This window comes from Bos indicus x Bos taurus, chromosome 11 (assembly GCF_003369695.1).
Source record: "Bos indicus x Bos taurus breed Angus x Brahman F1 hybrid chromosome 11, Bos_hybrid_MaternalHap_v2.0, whole genome shotgun sequence".
NCBI lineage: Eukaryota > Metazoa > Chordata > Mammalia > Artiodactyla > Bovidae > Bos > Bos indicus x Bos taurus.
Genome location: NC_040086.1, coordinates 1627158 through 1648635, shown reverse-complemented (window position 1 = coordinate 1648635; position 21478 = coordinate 1627158). Strand labels below are relative to the sequence as shown.

The 21478-nt window shown below is 46.0% G+C and overlaps 2 protein-coding genes across 2 annotated transcripts in view; one reads left to right on the top strand and one right to left on the bottom strand.

Annotated features, from left to right (window-relative positions):
* Positions 1-2123: 2123 nt before the first annotated feature.
* MTLN (mitoregulin) lies at positions 2124-20665 on the bottom strand. The gene is made up of 3 exons (XM_027554369.1): positions 20580-20665; positions 2823-3254; positions 2124-2227 (listed from the first exon to the last, which is right to left on the bottom strand). Exons 1-2 carry the CDS (start codon positions 20663-20665, stop codon positions 2960-2962), a joined length of 381 nt encoding a protein of 126 aa, XP_027410170.1. The 3' UTR covers positions 2124-2227; positions 2823-2959.
* Positions 20511-21478, top strand: part of LOC113900903 (two pore calcium channel protein 2-like) — a 55035-nt gene continuing 54067 nt past the window's right edge. Inside the window, exon 1 of the mRNA XM_027554532.1 lies at positions 20511-20765. Within this exon, the coding sequence (XP_027410333.1) occupies positions 20691-20765 (75 nt within the window). The 5' untranslated portion in view covers positions 20511-20690. The remainder of the gene's footprint in view (positions 20766-21478) is intronic.

Sequence of the window (21478 nt, the reverse complement as noted above, 5' to 3'; positions counted from 1 at the left end):
TGTTCTTTTTTAACTTACATTGTTTTACTTGTAACCCTCAGCAGTCACTTTAATGCTAGTCATTGCTTCTCCATTGTCATCCCTTAATGCCCTTATGAAAACCAAGAGTAACGTAAGATGAGACAGTTCTGAAGCAGCCAAAACCAAAGCAAACCACAGCCACTGTTTCTCCTGAGAACAATCTATTTCATAAAACTCATTATGATTTTCTTCCATCAGAGTGTTACAGTGAACATCGACCTTGTATGGCTTCCTCATAGGAGCTACTGAAAAAGAATTTAACAGCTTTGGGAGAGGCTTGTAGTGGAGAACTAGTCCACTACGAGTCTCTGAAACTGTTAAAACTTAACATTTTACATCTCTCATGGAGGTTTGTAGTAACATTTCCCCATGTGGGGGTCATTCCTATAAATGCAATTCCCAAACTGTTCCCCCTACACCAATGATCTGAGCTCACTTTTAAAAAGATGAAAAAGAATTTAACAGCTTCAGAGAGACTCATAGTGAAGAACTAGTGGCTAACACGGAGAAGGCAATGGCACCCCACTCCAGTACTCTTGCCTGGAAAATCCCGTGGACGGAGGAGCCTGGTAGGCTGAAGTCCATGGGGTCGCTAAGAGTCAGACACGACTGAGCAACTTCACTTTCTGTTTTTACCCTCATGCATTGGAGAAGGAAATGGCAACTCACTCCAGTGTTCGTGCCTGGAGAATCCCAGGATGGCCTGGTGGGCTGCCGTCTATGGGGTTGCACAGAGTTAGACACGACTGAAGCGACTTAGAAGCAGCAGCAGCGGTGGCTAATGGGAAAAAGCAACATCTCCAAGTAACGTAGTATTTTCAAGGGAAAAAAAAAACAAACACATTTAAGTAGGGCAAGGGGTAGATATAGAGGAGAAACAGTGAGAGGCAATGTCAGAGGTAGCCGTCCACCACAGGGATGGGAACACCTGGGCACGGGGTAAAGCTGCAGCAGGCAGAAAACAAGGGGCAGATGAGGAGCACTGTGGGGCGGCTGAAAAGCCACGTGAGGACAAGGCGAAACTCGGGGCTGAACAGCACAGCCACGGGGACAGACACTGAGGTGAGACAGGAGAGGGAGACCAGTGTGTCCAGGTGCTGCATGTTAAGTACTAGAAAAGGAGTCAACACTGGAAAGACCAGGTGCACCAGGAACCTGGCACAAGAACAGCTCCAGAGAGAATCAGTCATAACCCTGATGCTTAACTGGGCACATGCTAATAGCCTGGAGGCACCACCAGTTTCCAGCTGGCGCTAATGGTAAAGAACCCGCCTGCCAGTGCAGGAGACGTCAGAGAGCTGGGTTCTATCCTTGGGTCGGGAAGATCCCCTGGAGGAGGAAATGGCAACCCACTCCAGTGTTTTTGCCTGGAGAATCCCATGGACAGAAGACCCTAGTGGGCTACAGTCCATAGGGTCGCAAAGAGTCAGACACGACTGAAGCGACTTGGCACACAGGGACCTGGTCACTCACTCCTGATTTTTAGACACAGCTGGCCCTTGGTACCATTGGAGGACTGGTTCCAGGAGCTGCCACGGATACCAAAATCTAAGGATGCTCAAGTGGCATAGTTGATCATTGCTGTCCATGTTTCCACATGCATGGACTCAACCAACCATGGATAGTGGTTCACTTACATGTAGATTTACTGAAAAAGAAATCTACATGTAAGTGGATCTCTGCAATTCAAACCCATGTTGTTCAAGGGTCAACTGTATTTGGGATTTATCACTAAGCTCTATTCAATGAGTTTTCTCCTTTACATGTATGTTCTGTTAACGATACAAAAGAAATTTCTGTCAATAAAAATTTATACTTTGTGCTTGGAGTATGCTGTCACCCTCAGAAGCGTAAAGGTCTTACATATATTCCCTTACCTCAGGTATTTTTACACAGTTGTTTGGTTTCCAGAATGGCTCCAGCAAATCTGCTGAGCAAAGGGACTGGTAATGGTTCCTAGACCAACTTTGCTTTGCAGTTGTACCAACGAACTAGCACAGATTCCTTAGAAAACAAGGTATGTGATCAAAAACAGTAATTATCAGTTTTGAGGCTCCAGCTCTCTTTATGCAAGGATACTGATACTCCTTTCCCTTTTAATAAAAGGTTCAAATACGTTTACATTTTTTATTTTAAAAATAAAATTGATTCATAAAGTGCAAGGAGAATTATTTCTCTCCAGTTCTCCATATCCATCTTCAGTGAGCTGTTGGAAACATAAAAGAAAAATAAAAATTAGAAATACGTAATGGATAACTTCCAATTATTTTTACTGTTTAAACCATGACCAACAAGATCTGGTGTTACAGATAAGAAAACTGAGACCCTGAAAGTTTGCAGAGCTCTAATGAAAAAGCCAAGACTAGGTTCAAAGCTCCTGACTTACAAGCCACTGTTCTTTCCACTTTCCCAGCCTGCCAAAAAGCTAAGAATTTAGACTGGAGATGACAAAGCATGAATGCAAAGATGTACTATGATGCTATCAAAGATATTTTTAAATATAAACTGATCAGGGAGAGAAAAGGATGGTAAGAACACCTCCACGGTCCGTCTTCTTTCTTTCTATTCTTTCGAGTGTTTTCCATTTTGAAGCTTAATGTTGTCAAGGTGCAATGACTTTGCACGTGGTTAAGGCAGTCCCGTTAAACACGCGCAGGGAACTGAACTATGGAACGAAAGTGTGCGTTACCACGGAAAATAGAACTTTCTCCTCTTTCTGGGGCCCTTGAAACCCTCTTGCCGCAAGATATTGGTCTATCCCCAAAATCTCCCCTTAAAGCGCTGCTATAAATACTGCTCACCAACTCCAAGACAAGCCTGGCACTGCGGGCGCAGGGCGTGAGACGGGCCTAGCTATGGCCGAGGCCCTGCACGGGACAGGCTAGATGCCCTCGAGGTGGTCGCGCGGGAGTCGGCGGGGACCAACAGGGCGGGGATCTCAGGCCAGATCCAGCTTCTTCTGCGTCGCCGCTAGCTTATCTTGCAGCCTCTTCTTCCTCCAGTCCAGGTAGCGCCGCCGCAGCCGGTTTGCCTGCCAGCCCACGAGCACTCCGGAGGCGAATGCCACCAGTACAGACAACTGCAGTGTCCTCTCGGACACGTCCGCCATCGCGAACCCGGGCCGTGCAGCGCGGCTACGGCGGGGCGGCGGGGTCAAAAGACCCAACGCGTTCAGGGGCGGGGCACATCCTGCGGTGCGTCTCTTGAATCTCGCGGATTGGTAGAGAATACGCCTGCAATGCAAGAGACCCGAGTTCGATCCCGGGGTCGGCAAGATCCCCTGGAGAAAGAAATGGCAACCCACTCCAGTATTTTTGCCTGGGAAAGCCCACTGACAGAGGAGCCTGGTGGGCTACAGTCCATGGAGTCGCAAGAGTCAGACAGAGACGTAGCGACTAAACCACCACCACCGGTTGAAGACTTGGTTGGCTCTCCTACATCCCCATCTTTCCCTTCTCAGAGCCCTTACTGCAAATGTTGTTTGGCGTTCATCAGATATTTCCTTGCATTATTAACTAACTTCAGTGGTGCCTCTTTCTAACCCCATGGGCAGTTCAACCTCTTTATATTTTCTCGAAGCAGTAGAATGTGAACCAAGTATGTGACTTTAAATTTTCTGAAAAAAAAAAATTTTTAAAATTTTCTGGTAACTTATTAAAAATGCAAACAGATGAAATTGTTGTTAATAATGTATTTTATTTAGTTTACATTTGTTGCTGCGTCGCTTCAGTCGTGTCCGACTCTGTGCAACCCCATAGACGGCAGACCACCAGGCTCCCCCGTCCCTGGGATTCTCCAGGCAAGAACACTGGAGTGGGTTGCCATTTCCTTCTCCAGTGCATGAAAGTGGAAAGTGAAAGTGAAGTCGCTCAGTGGTGTCTGACTCTTAGCGACCCCATGGACTGCAGCCTACCAGGCTCTTCCGTTCATGGGATTTTCCAGGCAAGAGTACTGGAGTGGGTTGCCATTGCCTTCTCCTTTAGTTTACATACAGAAGTTATTATGAAGTTTTTAAATTCTTTTTTATATTGAAAGTCTATGAAATCTGGTGTAGATGTTATAATTAAACGAACATCTCAATTTGAACAGTAAATTTTTAGTGCAGATATTTGATCAGTTTCTAGAATTTGTAGAAGTTAGTTGAAAAGTTAGATTCATATACCCACATTGTTCCAAAGACGTGTAAAAATTTCTGCAATGACTGAGTTGAATATTGGTTTTTATATTAAAATTCATTAAATTGTTTTTATAGATTTATTTTATTTGGCTGCAGCAGGTCTGGGTTGCAGCACACAGGATCTTTTCAGGTGTGGCATGGGAGCCTTTGGCCTTTCCTGGTAGCTCAGCTGGTAAAGAATCCACCTGCAATGCAGGAGGCCCTGCTCTGCATTGGCAGGGTCTCTGGCCTGGAGAATTACGTGGACCGTATAGTCCATGGGTTGCAAAGAGTCAGACACCACTGAGTGACTTTCACTTTCACCTGTGAGGTTTTAGGTGTGGCATTTGAGCTCTTAATTGCAGCGTGTGCGATCTAGTTCCCTGACCAGGTATCAGACTTGGGTTCCCTGCCCTGGGAGTTTGGAATCTTAGCCCCTGGACCACCAGGGAAGTCCCTAAATTGTTTTAAAAAATTCAAAACTGGTTCTTCAGTCACGCTAATCACATAGGCGGCTTTGTTGTTGAGTCGCTGGTTGTGTCTGACGCTCTGGGACCCCGTGGACCACAGCACTCCGGTGTCCTTCCCTGTTTCCCAGAGCTTGCTCAAACTCACGTCCACTGAGTCAGTCAGTAACCATCTCGTCTTCTGTCGTCCCCTTCTCCTGCCCTCAGTCTTTCCCAGCATCAGGGTCTTTTCCTGTGAGTCAGCTCTTCACATCAGGTGGCCAAAGTATTGGAACTGCAGCTCCAGCATCAGTCCTTCCAATGGGTATTCAGGGTTGATTTCCTTTCTGATTGACTGCTTTGATCTCCTTGCAGTGCAAGGGTCTGAGAAAACCGTAATTCAAGCAGACATATGCTCACTGTTTACTGAGCTCACTAGGCAGGGTGCTGCCTGAGAACGTTTCCAGGTGCAGTCTTCCTGCTTGGTATACTTTCCCCCTAGACACCTTCAGGACTGACTCCTTCACTGCCTTTAGGTTTTGTCAACTGCCACTTTCTCAGTGGGACCTATTTAAAAGTCACAAGCCCAACAAATCCCCGCTCTCTGGTACTTCTGCTCTCTGTTTTCCTGCTTTGTTCCCCTACTCCATCCTTACCGCCCTCTACATCCTGTAGAATTTATTGGGCTGGCAAAAAAATTCATCCAGGGTTTCCATAATATGTTCCCAAAAATCCAAACAAACATTTTGGCCAACCCAATACTTATCGAATACAAAAACTGTTTATCTCCAGCTCCCCTGCTTCTATGTAAGCTACTTGAGGGTGGATTTTCTTTTTGTTTTGTTTGTTTGTTTCAGTTGTATATTGATGAGTCCCAAGTGCCTACAATAATGGCTGGTACATGGTGTTAGTTGCTCATTCATGTCTGACTCTGTGTGACCCATAGGCTGTAGCCCGCCAGGCTCCTCCATCCATGGGATTCTTCAGGCAAGTATACTGGAGTGGGTAGTCATTCTCTTCTCCAGGAGATCTTCCTGATCCAGGGATCAAACCTGGGTCTCTGTCATTGCCAGTGGATTTTTTAGCCTCTGAGGTTTGCACAGTAGCAGACACTCAGTAAACATTTGGTGTTGAGTGACAGGCGGGGAGTGGTTACAAGAGGCTTATTTGTGGGTGACTGAACTAAATCTTAAGTGGAATAGATAAGTAGGATAATCCAAAGAAAAAACTTCATTTCCCTGAATCTTCGTTTTCTCAGTTGTAGAATGAGGAGTTTGGTATCGTTCAATAGCTCTGAGGCATGTTTAAAAGCCAGTTTTGGCAGCCTGACGTGGTGTGCTTGGGTCACTGCTGATATTGCAATTTGCACTTCACGTGGAATCCATGTCTCATCCCTAAGTGGCCCTTGGGTTAAAAATAAGCCAGATCATGTACACGGGAGCCTTGAATATGGGAGAACCTTAGACACATAGACCTGGCAGAAACCATAGAAAATTGCCCTTGTTTTATTTTCATTTTAAAAAATATTTATTTTTTTTTATTTGGCCGTGCAGGGTTTTAGTGTGGCACGTGGGATCCTTGGTCTTCATTGAGGCATGTGGAATCTCAGTTACAGCACGTGGGGTTTAGTTCCCTGACCAGGCTCCCTGCATTGGGAATGCAGAGTCTTAGCCACTGGACCACTAGGGAAGTCCCCAAATCCTCTTGTTTTAGCAGGAGGTAACTCGGGCCAGAAGGATGAATAGAGCTGATGGGAAGGAGTTCAGAGGTATAAGATTTAAATCCCTCTTAAAAAGCTAGTGTGCCCCTGACTTGAGATTTTGTATTTTTCTCCTGGGTACATTGTTTCAGTGGGGCACTTTAGTAGACTTGATAATGGTCAACTGGCTTTGAGGTGATGATTACTGGGGATTTACAGGCTGAATAGTCAAGTGTAATGAGTTAAATGATTACAAGAGTGTCTTTTGAATGATACATTAACTACCACTGTTGAGTTTGCATTTCGAAGTGCTTGCCAAGCAAAAGATATTGCCATTTACAGTATTAGACTTACATTTGTTGTAAGTTCATTTAATGTATGTATGCAAATAGAACTGGTTTCCTCTACAACTCTTTTTGTTGTTACCTGTGCGTTCGGTATCATACCAAGAAATCATTGCAAATCCCATGTCATGAAAGTGTTTCCCTGTGTTTTCCTCTAAGAATTGTATAGTTTTAGCTCTTACATTCAGGTCTTTGATTCATTTTCGAGTTACTTTTTGTATATTGTATAAGGTAAAGTTTCAACCTCATTCATGTGGATGTTCAGTTGTCCCAACATCATCTGTTGAGGAGACTTGTCTTTTCCCCATTGAATGGCCTTGCCATCCTTGCTGAAAATCAATTGATGGTATATGTTAGGGTTTATTTCTAGGCCGTCTATTCTATTCCATTGATCTATGTGTCTGTTCTTATGCCAGCACCACACTGTTTCATTACTGTGGTTTTGTAGTAAGTTTAGTAATCAGAAGTGTGAGTCCTCCAACTTTGTTCTTTGCTATTTTTTTAAATTTTGTTTTATCACAAACATTCTCATGTGAAGTAGTGGTTTAGTTGCTAAGTTATGCCTGACTCTTCCGACCCCATGGAATGTAGCTGCCGTGCTCCTGCGCTGCAGGCAGATTCTTTATCAACACAGCCACCAGGGAAGCCCCATGTGAAGTGGTGTGTCACTGTGATTTTCAAATTGCTTTTTCCTAATGATGAGTGATGTTGAATATCTTTTCATGTGTTTACTTGTCCCTAGTATGTCTTCTTTGGAGAAGTGTCATTTCCCCACTTTATAACTGGGTCGCTTTGTGCCCTGGTTCAGTTCAGTTCAGTTCAGTTCAGTCACTCAGTCATGTCCGACACTTTGCGACCCCATGAATTGCAGCACGCCAGGCCTCCCTGTCCACCACCAACTCCTGGAGTTCACCCAAACTCTTGTCCATTGAGTCGGTGATGCCATCCAGCAATCTCATCCTCTGTCGTCCCCTTCTCCTCCTGCCCCCAATCCCTCCCAGCATCAGAGTCTTTTCCAATGAGTCAACTCTTCACATGAGATGGCCAAAGTATTGGAGTTTCAGCTTTAGCATCAGTCCTTCTAAAGAACACCAAGGACTGATCTCCTTTAGAATAGACTGGTTGGATCTCCTTGCAGTCCAAGGGACTCTCAAGAGTCTTCTTCAATACCACAGTTCAAAAGCATCAATTCTTTGGTGCTCAGCTTTCTTCACAGTCCATACATGACCACTGGAAAAACCATAGCCTTGACTAGACAGACCTTTGTTGGCAAAGTAATGTCTCTGCTTTTGAATGTGCTGTCTAGGTTGGTCATAACTTTCCTTCCAAGGAGTAAGCGTCTTTTAATTTCATGGCTGCAATCACCATCTGCAGTGATTTTGGAGCCCAAAAAAATAAAGTCTGACACTGTTTCCACTGTTTCCCCATCTATTTCCCATGAAGTGATGGGACCAGATGCCATGATCTTAGTTTTCTGAATGTTGAGCTTTTTTTTCCGCTCTCCTCTTTCACTTTCATCAAGAGGATTTTTAGTTCCTCTTCACTTTCTGCCATAAGGGTGGTGTCATCTGCATATCTGAGGTTATTGATATTTCTCCCGGCAATCTTGATTCCAGCTTGTGCTTCTTCCAGCCCAGCGTTTCTCATGATGTACTCTGCATATAAATTAAATAAGCAGGGTGACAATATACAGCCTTGAAGTACTCCTTTTCCTATTTGGAACCAGTCTGTTGTTCCATGTCCAGTTCTGTTGCTTCCTGACTGTATGTAAGTTTCTCAAGAGGCAGGTCAGGTGGTCTGGCATTCCCATCTCTTTCAGAATTTTCCACAGTTTATTGTGATCCACACAGTCAAAGGCTTTGGCATAGTCATTAAAGCAGAAATAGATATTTTTCTGGAACTCTCTTGCTTTTTCCATGATCCAGTGGATATTGGCAATTTGATCTCTGGTTCCTCTGCCTTTTCTAAATCCAGCTTGAACATCTGGAAGTTCACGGTTCACATATTGCTGAAGCCTGGCTTGGAGAATTTTGAGCATTTTACTAGCGTGTGAGATGAGTGCAATTGTCCAGTAGTTTGAGCATTCTTTGGTGTTGCCTTTCTTTGGGATTGGAATGAAAACTGACCTTTTCCAGTCCTGTGGCCACTGCTGAGTTTTCCGAATTTGCTGGCATATTGAGTGCAGCATTTTCACAGCATCATCTTTCAGGTTTGAAATAGCTCAGCTGGAATTCCATCACCTCCACTAGCTTTGTTCATAGTCCTGGTTACTTTTATGTAAATTCTCTGTATATATTTTAATCCTACAAACAGTTATTATTGTTGTTTTACACAGCCAATAATCATTAAGATTCACCCACATGTTTATTGGGTGAATAAGTTGCTTTTTATTGCTCTTCATACCTCCTCGTGTCTCTGTGCTTCCATGTAGAATTATTTTCCTTCTACCTAAAAAATCCACTTAATATATTCTGTAGCAAGTCTGCTGCTAAAGAAATTTCTCCATTGTAATTTGCCTAATTATCCTTATTTCACTTTTGCTTTGGAAGGATAATTTTCAGGGTATAGAATTCTAGGTTATCAGTTATTTTTCTTTGTTGCTTTGAAGGTATCATTACCTTTTCTTTGGGCTGAGAAGTCAATCATAAGCTTTGCTTTTGTGTCTTTCATGGTAGCATGAATTTATACCTTTCTTCTGGCCAGTTTTAGCATTTTCTCCTTTAAGTTTTGGTAATTTGATGTGCGGTTTTTAAGTGAGTTTTTGTTTGTATTGATCCATCTTGTGTTCATAGTTTCTTGGATCTGTGACTTGTCTTTTGTCTTGTTCTGGCAGTACCACACAGCTTACAGGATCATAGTTCCCTACTAGGGATTGAACCAGGACTCCTGGCAATGAAAGCACTGAGTCCTAACCCCTGCACCACCAGGGAATTCCCTAAAAGAAATTCTTGATAATTTGAATCTTTGGACAATATCGTAATCCAGAGAGAATTTATCTTGCTTCCAGGGCAGAACTTATTATTCCCTTTTCTGTCTTTATTAGTTCATTAATTATGCATTCTTTTACTTTTGATATTTTCCCTAGACCTTACGACATTCATCTTTGACTTACTAGAGACTAACATAACTGTGTCCCATTAGGGACTGAGTGAATTAGAAGGTAGGCTTCAGTCCTTATAAAGGTGGATCTACTTCTACTTCATACTTCGTTATAGACTGTATACCTTCAGGGTCCATCCTGAAAGCCTGAGGTGTTCTTCGTTTGGTCCTGAACCCGAGTGTTTGTTGGTGCACATGTTCTTAGTCGCCTCAGTCGTGTCCGACTCTTTGTGACCCCAGGGACTGTAGTCTGCCAGGCCCTCTGTCCATGGGATTCTCCAGGCAAGAATACTGGAGTGGGTTGCCATGCCCTGCTCCAGGCGATCTTCCCAATCCAGGGATCAAACCCTTGTCTCTTACGTCTCCTGCATTGGCAGGCGGGTTCTTTACCACCAGCGCCACCTGGGAAGCCCCCGAGTGTTTGTCCTCCCAGCTCTGACACATCACCAGCTCTCCCTTCAGCATGTCAGCATCTCATCTGCTGCTCTTGGCTCAGCCTGTCAGTCCCCACTTGCCAACTGGCAAATGCCTTGAAAGGAGAATCAAGCCAAGTTCAAGCTCAAGTTCAAGCTCACTCTCTAGGTTCCTTTTTGCCAGGATGCTGGCTCCCTGAGGTTCCCTGCAGCTCCTTGCTGCCTTAGATTTAAAAAAAAATTTTTTTTTGCCAGGATTTTCTAGTTATTCTCAGTGGGAAGTCTGCCTGAAACAAACTATGGCCAGAAGCAAAGTGACATATTAAAATTTGACATATTAAAATCAAATTACGATACCAATCCCTCTCTCAGAGGGATTCATTGGAATTCAAATACTACCATCTATCATCCATTCAAAAACTATGTGAACAAGCCCTTTGGTAACAGTGTCTTCCCAGATTTTATCTTATTCCAATATGTATTTTTATGCTTATACGTAATTTGTTCCTATGTCCCCCATAAATGGGGCTTCCCTGGTGATTCTGTAGCCCACCTGCCAATGCAGAAGACACGTGTTCAATCCCTGGATTGAGAAGATCCCCTGGAGGAAATGGCAACCCACTCCAGTATTCTTGCCTGGAGAATCCCATGGACAGAGGAGCCTGGTGGACTACAGTCTATGGGGTCGAAAAGAGTCAGATACAGCTTAGGGATTGAACAGCAGCAGCAGGTGCTGCTGCATGATAGGTGAATACATTTAATTTCCTGTAATAAATGTATTCTAACAAATATAATTTTCAAAAAATTTTCAGTATATTCTAACAAATATGTATTTCCAAATATAATTTCCAAACTCACTTCCAGAATGAGTTATATGTACTCATTCTGTAAATTATATTTGTTAGCATAGAACAAATAATATATATATTATATTGTATATATATGTATTATATTTTGCTCAGTCACCCACCAGACTGCTCTGTCCCTGGCATTTTTCAGGCAAGAATACTGGAGTGGGTTGGTATTCTCTTCTCCAGGGGATCTTCCTGACCCAGGGATTGAACTCACATCTACTGCATCGGCAGGCGGATTCTTTACCACTGCGCCACCTTGGAAGCTTAGCATACACCTATTTGCTTGCCATCAGCCTAGATCAGTTTAACGCAATCTCAGATCTCCTGTTACTTTATCCATCAACATTTTGGTATAAGGACTCTGAAAAATAATCTAAACACCATTGTCACATCTAAAAATTTAATAATGCCTTTATATTACTAAATATATAGTCAGTTCAAATTTCTTTTTCAATGTATTTGTTAAAGAAATCAGGTGATTTATGGAAATATCCTGATATTAATACAGAAATATTAATAAAATCAGAATTTTATTAGTCACATCCCTTTGGTGTCATTAAACACATTCCTTAGTTCTTTATGCAGGCATAATGTGTTTTATTGTATTTCGCTTTATTTTGCTTTGCAGAAATTGCATTTTTTACAAGTTGAAGGTTTGTGGCAACCCTGCATTGACAGATGATGGTTGGTATTTTTTTTAGCAATATCACATTTTAAAATGAAGGTATGTACATTTTTTAAAGAAATAGTGCTATTGCACACTTAATAGACTACAGTATAAACATAACTGAGAAACCAAAAAATTCATGTGACTTGCTTTGTTGCAATATTCACTTTATTGAGGGGTCTGGAACCAAACCTGCAGTATCGAACTATGCCTGTAGTCCTCAAAACTGATCGTTTGATCTAGAGTTTTGATCATATTAGGTTCCAGTTTGGGGCAAGAGTATGCCAAAGGCAGGGGTATGTTCTCCTATAAGGATGCAAAAGACATCTCTTCTCTCTCTCTCTTTACATTAGAAGTCATGGATAATCATTGCCTGAATTCATTGACTCATCATGGATTGCAAATGGTCATATTTTAATTCCACAGTTCTTCATTATTCAGCTGGAACACTTCAATAAAGAGAAACTTCCCATCAGCCACTCTTTAAAAAAATTTATTTTTGGTTGTGTGGGTCTTTGTTGCTGCATGTGGGCTCTCTCTAGTTGTGGTGCGAGGGCTTCTCGTTGCGGTGGCTTCTCTTGTGGAGCAGGGCTTCTAGGCACGCAAACTTCAGCAGCTGTGGCACACAGGCTTAGCTGTTCCACAGCATGTGGAATCTTCCTGGGCCAGGGATTGAACCTGCATCCCCTGCATCGGCAGGCAGATTCTTAACCACTGGACCACCAGGGAAGTCCCTGTCATTCACTCTTAATTACTCTGAGTATCATTTAATGGAGAAAGGTGAGACAGGTGCTCGCACCTTCCCCTCTGTTTACCAGTTTTCCAAATAACGATTTAGTTTCCTAGCATTCTGTAGCTATCTTTTAAAAGGATCATTAGAAACGCAGAGATTTTAACACACATAATATGTTTCTATCTATTGCATTGTATTCCTCATTAGTGTTCAGATCATTCCATTGTCGGCCAGTGGAAACTCTTGAGTCATCTGTGCTCACTGCCACGCGTCACAGCCAGGAGGCCACTGTCCAGGACTCCAGCAGATCAGATGACTGGAAGGAAGCTCTGTGTTGCAGAGCACTCTATTCCATGGACTCTGTCCTATGCACTCTGCCCTTGGCTGGTTTTCATTTGTATCCTTCCTTGTAATAAACCTCAGCTATGAGCATAACAGCTTTCAATGAGTTCTGTGAGTCTTTACAGCAAATTATTGGTGGCCTTGGGAACGCCCCAAATTTGTGATTGATGTCGGAAGTGATGGCAGTCTTCTGGGGACTGCTTCCTAGACTTGGCAATTTGGCTCACTTCTCATACCAAGAAACTAAGGCGAGAACTCCTTTTTTTTTTTAATATAAAGAAGTTGTTCTTTGTTGCTTTTCTTTTTTACAATTTATTTATTTATTGTGGCCATGCGGCATGTGGGATCATAGTTCCCTGGCCAGAGATTAAACCCACGCCCCACCCGCAGTGGAAGCTCAGAGTCTTAACTGCTGGACCACCAGGGAAGCCCTTAGAGAACTGCTTTTTTCAAAAGCAGAGACTTCACAAAAGAAGAAATGACTCCAACAAAATAGAACTATAAACAGCTTTTATGTGAAATCATCCACAGTGATGCTTCATTTCATCCTTTGCTTTAATAACTCAGTTTTGTTTATAAAATTTTCAACTTGGAATAGATCAGCACTTTAGGCTGAGAACTATTTTTGGACTCTCATGTGGCTTCAAAGAATACCTAGGTAGTTCAGATTGGAGTTCTGGCCCTGAGCCTTCAGCCAGGGGCAGGGGAGGGGGAAACAAGCCATCACCCCCAGTGAGAACACAGGCAAGATGCCAAACGTAGCTGTGGGTTCCCACGGGGCACGGGGGAGGGGGCCAGGGAGCCCTGAGAAAACTGTGTCCTCTGGGAACCGAAAGCACAGAATAACCTCCTACATCCTCTTTTCTGTGGTTAATTGGAAGGTCTTCATGGAAGCCATTCCACACTACTTCCAGAAATTTCCACTCAACACACACTTACCGAAAACCTTTTATTTTCCAGATACTGTATCAGATGCTTTGAGAACTGTCTGTGGACAAGATCAAGATTTCTACCCTTGTGGACAGTACATCATTATCTATGGATAATAAACAATAAACGTGAGATGAGAAATTGTAGGGTTGAAGGTGATAAGGGCAATGCAAGAAAGTAAGAGACGAGGAGAGGGGTCAGAAGGATGGGAGTGGGCAGGAGAATCAAGTGGGACAGTCAGGGCCCCCGAGAAGGTGGGGGCTGAGCAAACACTGGAGGGGCAGGGAGCTGGGCAGCTGGGTGCGGGGGAACCAGCCATCTGGGCTGAAGGCGTGGCTGGAGCAAAGACCCTGAGGAGTGTTGGAGAAACGGAATGGAAGCCAGCGAGGCTGGAGCAGAGCGTGTGAGAAGGGGGCGCTGGATGGAGTCAAAGACAGCAGGATGGCAGTTGAGTTGTGCTGCCAGAGAAATACGTTTGAGAAGGGTTTTTGTTGTTGTTGTTCTTTTACAATGTATTTATTCACTTTGGATGCATAGCACGTGGAACATTAGTTCCCAGGACCAGGGATCGAACACACAGCCCCTGCATTGGAAGTGCAAAGTCTCAGCCACTGGACCAGCAGGGGAGTCCTGTTTGAGGTTTGCCCCTTACCGTCCCTCGTGGCTCAGTCAGTAAAGAATCCACCTGCCAATGCAGGAGACGTGGGTTGGATCCCTGATCGGGGAGATCCCCTGGAGAAGAAAATGGCAACCCACTCCAGTATTCTTGCCTGGAAGTCCCAAGGACAGAGAAGCCTGGTGGGCTACAGTCCCTGGGGTCGCAAAGAGTTGGATACGACTTAGCAGCTAAACCACCACCACCTGTCTATCACCCATGACCACCTGTCAACCATGTGTCCTAACTGGCTGCCTTGCAGTGTTCAAAATACTTCTACAAATCTCATGGGATTGTTAGGCAGAATTAGGCAGACTTCTTTGGTAAAATATGAACTTTTTTCATTTTCTCAACTGAAAGTCCCCAGGAGCTCTTTCTGGACAGAGCAGAGTGAGTGGAGTGGAAATTCCACAATGCCCGTAGCTCTGGGTTTGTAATCCTGGTGCTACACTTCCAAGCTGTGTGACCTAGGACAGCTTGATTCTCCTCTCTGAGCTTCTTTTTTCTTAATTCTAAAGTGGGGTGCCGGCATGCTTGGTCGCTTGGTTGTGTCCAACTCTCTGTGATCCCATGGACTGCAGCCCGCCAGGCTCCTCTTTCCATGGGATTCTCCAGGTAAGAATACAGGAGTGGGTTGGTATTCTCTTCTCCACGGGGTCTTCCTGACCAAGGGATCAAACTCACGTCTTGTGCATTGGCAGGTGAATTCTTTACCACTGAGCCACCAGGGAAGTGTAACCAACATCTGTATGGGCCTAATTATGTCCTCCACCACTCCAAATTCATGTACTGAAGAGCTAACCCCCCAGCACCTCAAAATGTGAAGTTTATTTTTTTGCCACATTATCTTTTGTGGCATATGAACTTCTCTCTAGTTGAGGCACACAGGCTTAGTTGCCCTACAGCATATGAGATCTTAGTTCTCTAACCTGGGGTGGAACTCACATCTGCTGCATTTGGAGGCAGATTCTTAACCACTAATCCACCAGGGAAGTTTCAGAGTTAGGGTTGTTTTTGTTTTTTACAAAGGTAATTAAGTTAAAATGAAATCATTTTGGGTGGATATTTGCCAAGCTTCTCATACAGTGTCTGAAAAATAAAAGGTTTTCAGTAAGTATTTGTTGAATGGAAATATCTGGAAGTGGGGTGGGGTGGTTTCCATCAACAGCTTGCAAGTAATCATTGTTCTTATAAGAGAGGGAAATTTGGGCATGGACGGGCAGAGCGGGAACCCATGTCAAGACACAAGGAGGAGAAGATGGCCATCTACAAGCCAAAGGGAGAAGCCTCAGAAGAGACCAACCTGCCAACACCTTGAACTTGAAGTTCTAGCCTCTAGGACAGTGGGAAAACAAATTTCTATTGTTGAAGTCCCTCACCTCCCCAGTCTGCGGCACTTCTATGGTCACTCTGGTAAACCAATTTAGTACTCCAAAAGGCTGTAACACGGTGAATGCTTTGTTTCAGCTGGCCTCTAAAAGCAGTGCTTTCTAAACTGAATTCCTTCTTACCCTGCAAATGTATATTCTCCCTACTAGCAGAGATGCTGCCAGGAACAGGCATTTTCAGACATAATCATCAATGTTAATCTTTTCCATTACAGAAAATATTCTTTCATTAAACATCCAAAATTGCCACTTAAGTTCCATCCCTCATCCTTGTGAAGTTTATGATGTGCAAACACGTGATAGTAATAGAGTGAAAATGAAACCTTACTGAAAAGTATAAAATGAGAGGAAAAAAAGTTCTTCTCACTTCATGTTTCTATTTTCCCTGTTGTTTCAGTTTTGTGCTCAAAGGCAAACCGATTACAGTTTCCTGATGTATCCTTTCAGGAAAATACTTTATGCATTTATCAGAAAATAGAGGTATATGCATCCTTTTAAAATTGTATACAAAAGAGATCAAACTCCTTGCAGGATACTACCACCCTTAACTATCTTGCTTCCACCGCCCCCCCCCCGCCCCACCCCGCCACATCAGCCATAGAGGTCTACCACATTTTGTCTCCTGGGTCCTATGATACAGCTCACATAATTCTCAGGGCCTGGGCTTCCCTGGTGGCCCAGTTGGTAAAGAATCTGCCTGCAGTTCAGGAGAAAGACCCACGTTCGACCTCTGGGTCAGGAAGATCCCCTGGAGAAGGGAATGGCAACCCGCTCCAGTATTCTTGCCTGGAGAATCCCATGGACAGAGGAGCCTGGCGGGATACAGTCCATGGGTCACAAAGAGTTGGACACGACTGAGCAACTAACACACACACACCATTCTAAGGGCAAAGCTTATATTAGGGGAGGCACACTGACGGAAACTGCCCACCCTGGCCAGGCACCATAGTAACCATTGCATGCGTTTTATGACAGGAGGTCCTGGTAAGGAACACGGGACTAATAAGCCACCATCAACCGGAAGAGTTCAGGAAAGTTCAAAAGAGGACACCACATGTCAGACCACCTCCCAGAATCCTCTCTGGCATCCATCTTGGCTGAACAAGGTGTGCACCACCAGGAAGGACTCTGAGTCAGATAACTGGCTAAAGACAACCCGGAAACTAATCCCATCACCATAAAACCCGAGACTGCGAGCCACGCGGCAGAGCAGTCCTCCTGGGTTCCCTTTCCCTACTGCCCTCCACCCAGGTGCCCTTTCCCAATAAAATCTCTTGCTTTGTCAGCACATGCGTCTCCTCGGACAATGCATTTCCGAGTGTTAGACAAGAGCCCAGTTTCGGGCCCTGGAAGGGGTCCCCCTTCCTACAACAGTTAGACAGTTGTAAGGAGGGAGGTACCAAAAAGCAGTCTCTCCACAAGGTCCTCAGAGACCTGGATGCCTGTATATATCTCTCTGCTCTACCATCCACAGCATCATCCTTACCCAAGGCTGGCTGGAAGACGGTTGTCAGTGGCCATTAGGAAAATGTGTTTCTTGAGTTTTAAAAATTTACATTTATAGAAAGGGAGGGAAGAGAGAGAAAAAGTCTTTGCTCTCAAGCCAATAGCTTTTTTAAAAGTATTTTCAGGCTGTGTGTGGGGTTCTTCATTGCTGAGAGTGGGCTTTCTCTAGGTGTGGCGAGCAGAGGCTTCTCTCCAGTTTTGGTGCTTCTCTTGCGGTGGAGCATGGGATCTCAGGTGGGCAGGCTCCTGAAGCTGTGACTCCTGAGCTCCGGAGCACAGGCTCAGCAGTTGTGGCACACGAGCTTAGCTGCTTGGCAGCATGTGAGATTTTCCCAGACCAGGGATCAAACCAGTGTCCCCTGCATTGGGAGGCGGGTTCTTAACCACCAGGGAAGCCCAGCCCATGCCTTTTTAAAAATGGGTTGAGCTACCTTAAGTTACATTCTTCCCTTGGTAACTGTTGGCAGGAAACACCTTGTATAGATTAGCCTGTATAGATTCTCTTAGTGAGAATCCTCATTAAGGATTCTCCTCTAGTGAGGGTAGAAGTCTGGCCTGATTCTGGGTTCCTGGGTAGGAAGGATGTAGATAGAAGATCAACAGCATCTTCAGGGTAGAATATAATCTCATGTACACAGAACTGCATACATGTATGTTTGTGTGCACACATAGAGAGATGCGGAGAAGGCTGCTCGCCGAAATGCACTAACCATGGTTATCTTTGATGAGTTGTTTTTACTTTAAAAGGGCTTCCCTGGTGGCTCAGACAGTAAAGCGTCTGCCCGCAAAGCAGGAGACCCGGGTTCAATTGCTGGGTCGGGAAGATCCCCTGGAGAAGGAAATGGCAACCCACTCCAGTATTCTTGCCTGGAAAATCCCATGGACAGAAGAGCCTGGTAGGTTACGGTCCACGGGGTCACAAAGAGTCGGACACGACTGAGAGAGCTCACTTTCACTCTTCTGCTTTACAATGCGCACATTTACACTGTATTGATGAAAAGCCATTTTAAAAGACCCCACCATAAAACAACCATTCCATACGTCATGATTTTGGATAGAAATAGAATCACTGTCTTTTCTCAAGAGCATGTAGAGAGTTTTAGGGTAATCCACACAATAAACAGTGACAAGAACTCATTATTGCAGACACCCTGTAAACAAGAACCACCGGCCACAAGCTGCTATGAATTCCGTTTTTGCATTTCACTTACCTGCCACGTGCCTGCTCTGTGCCAGGCACTGGAGATTCAGACATCACGGTTCCCAGTCCCTCCTCCACCAGGTGCTGGTGGCCCGGTGGTGTGTGACAACATATACAAATAGAAGAACTGAGGTACCACATGGCTGTTTTCATGAAGAGCATGGGACCACAGAGAGGAAGTGATCCACTGCTGGGAGAAGTTGAGGAAGGGCCTCCCAGAGGGTGTAAAGCTTGAATTGAGGGGGGGAAAACCAGAAGAGGTGGATGGTGGCAAATGCAGTGCCCAGCATGCCTACTAAGGATCTGGGGCCACCTGCCCTTCTCACTGCAGGCCAGCCTCACCGAAAGAATTTGACTCTGGCATTGAAAAGCAGTCTAGGGTCCTATATTCATTTTCTCTTGCATGTAACCAAGTGCCACAAACTCAGGGGCTTAAATGAACATCGATGTATTAGCGCGGTCTGTGGTCAGAAGTCCAGGAAGGTATGGCTGGATTCTACGCTCTGAGTCTCAAGCCACTGAAACAAAGTTGGTGTGTTCTTTCCTGGAGATTCTGGGGAGAATTCCCATTCAGGCTCATTTAAGTTGATGGCAGATTCGGTTCCTTGTAGCTCCCCTTCATCTTCAGGACAGCAGCATTCCCATCAGGCACACCGAGTCCTTCCAGGACCACCATCTCTCACCTCTCGTTCTGCGTTCCTCCTCTGTTTCTAAGGGCTCCTGTGATTGCACTGAGTGACTTTAGATAATCCAGGACAATCTGTGTTTTAAGATCAACTGATTAGTAACAGTACTGTGAAGTCTTTTTAGAGCATTTGTCCTCAAACTTTTTGGCACCAAGGACCAATTTCATGGAAGACAACTTTTCCACAGATGGGGTGGTGGGATGGTGTGGGGACACATTTATTGCGACTTCATTTCTATTATTATTACATCAACTCCATTTCAGATCATCAGGCATGAGATCTGGAAGGTTGGGGACTCCTGCTTTAGAGGAGTAAAGTGACAGATTCGCAGTCCTAGGCATTAGGATCTGGAATCTTGGGGTGGGTGGGTGATAATTCTGCCCACCACAGTACCCTACCTGGACCTTGGCATCCATCAGTACCAAGCACAGAGTAGTCCTGATGAGCCCAGAGGAACACTGTGCCTCTTGCTAGGTGACCAGGGTCAGTCCCTGCCCTGCCAGGCTTCTTCCTCCTTTGAGAAGTATTAGTGAATTTCTTGGGCTTTCCTGGTGGCTCAGTGGTAAAGAATCCACCTGCCAACGCAGGAGAGAGGGATTTGATCACTGGTCCGGGAAGAGTCCCCTGGAGAAGGAAATGGCAACCCACTCCAGTATTCTTGGAGAACCCCATAGACAGAGGAGCCTGGCAGGCTACAGTCCATGGGGTCACAAAGAGTCAGACAGGACTGAGCAACTAACACTTTCACTTTTCAGTGAAGTTCACTGGTGCAGGAGCCCAGCACTGCCTGCCCTACAAGCAAAAAAAAAAAAAAAAAAAAAAAAACCCATGTAAACATTTATTATTATTATTTTAAAATTCATCCCAACATTAAAAAAAATCAGGAATAGTCTCATGAAAATCTAATCTGCTTTCTTTCCAAATTCAGAGGCTCTGGTAACCCCAAGTTCCTGGCCAGGCTGACACTGGGGTGCACCAGGGAAGGGAGGAAGGTTAGCACACCCCTTCTCTGAGGTATCTGCCCCAGGAGGCCCTTCTCTGGGTCCACACCCAGCTCTCCAGGGGGTTCCACTCGGAAGGAAACATAATTTACCGGGCAGCTGCCAGTGGCAGCAACTGAATACAGTAACTCCTTTAATTCTCGCAACAACCCTGGGAGGAAGGTCTTGTTCCTATTTTATTGATACAGAAAGCTAAGCGCAGTCACACGCCCAGGGCGCACGGCTGGGACCCTTCGCCAGCTTAGCCTCTAACCCCGCACTGCCCCTCGGATCCGCTCAGCCCCTAGCGTCCCGCCCCCACCGCCCCCGCCCCGGACGAGACCGCGTCCCCGCCCCCGGCTCCAGCACTACTCCGGGGGCAGGGCGGGAAGGGGCCAGAGCCGGGGACCCGCCGCGCCCGCCGCCAATCCTCCACCCTTGGGGCTCCGCCGCAGTCACGCGAAGGGCCGTGCGGAGCGCGCCAAGCCCGTGCCTCCAGCAGCCCGAGGGCTGAGTCCGCTGCCCGGGACCCCGTTCTGCCCCATCCCCGCCCCGCGCGTCGCCGCCGCGATGCCCGGGAACAGCCGAGCCGCGGGGACCCATCACTCGCGCCCGTCGTCCTCCGAGAAGCCGCCCGACCTGGAGGTAAGGGTGCCCCGAGGGCTGGTGGCTGCGCGCGGACGGCAGCGCCTCCAGCCCCGCGTCCGCGGTCCTCGGGACTCCTGGATGGAGAGCGACCCCGAGCCCAGCCAGTACCAGCCGCTGGGAAAGAGGGCCCCGGGATGGAGATGCGGCTGCAGAGCCCCTCCGCCCCCGGGCTTCTTCGGTCCTCTGGGTCCTCTGGGTGCTCGGGTGCGGGAGGCGCACCGCCGCTGGAGCGCAGAGGCGCCGTGCCCCTGGCCTCAGCCCCGCGCATTCGGGTCGTTACTGGAGCTGTCAAGCCCGTACCCGGAGGCCGGGGCCAAGCTGGGATCGGCGCTCCGGCTGCGTGTTGGGGATCCTGTCTCCGTGTGGCGCGCCCCCGGGTCTGGGTGGCCCGTGCCCGCAGCACGGAGTTCCATGTCGGCAGGAAGCCAAGCGAGGGTCCCGCCGCAAGGGGAAAGCCTGGGAGGCTGGAGGATGTGAGGCGGGGAGCGCTGCTGTCGCCCTGGCTCTTCGGATCCCTGCGGCCGGGAAGACGCGCTGCGCAGTCGCTCAGCTCTGCTTTCACCCAGACCGCCTGAGCTTGGGAAGACTGGGAACTGGAAAGAGTTCTTCTCGGGCTGTTTCCTTTCCCTGAACAAGAACTCAGTGGAGAGGCAGGCAGGGCGCCAATGGAAAGAGCCTCGGCTCTGAGTCAGGAAATTTTAGATGTGAAT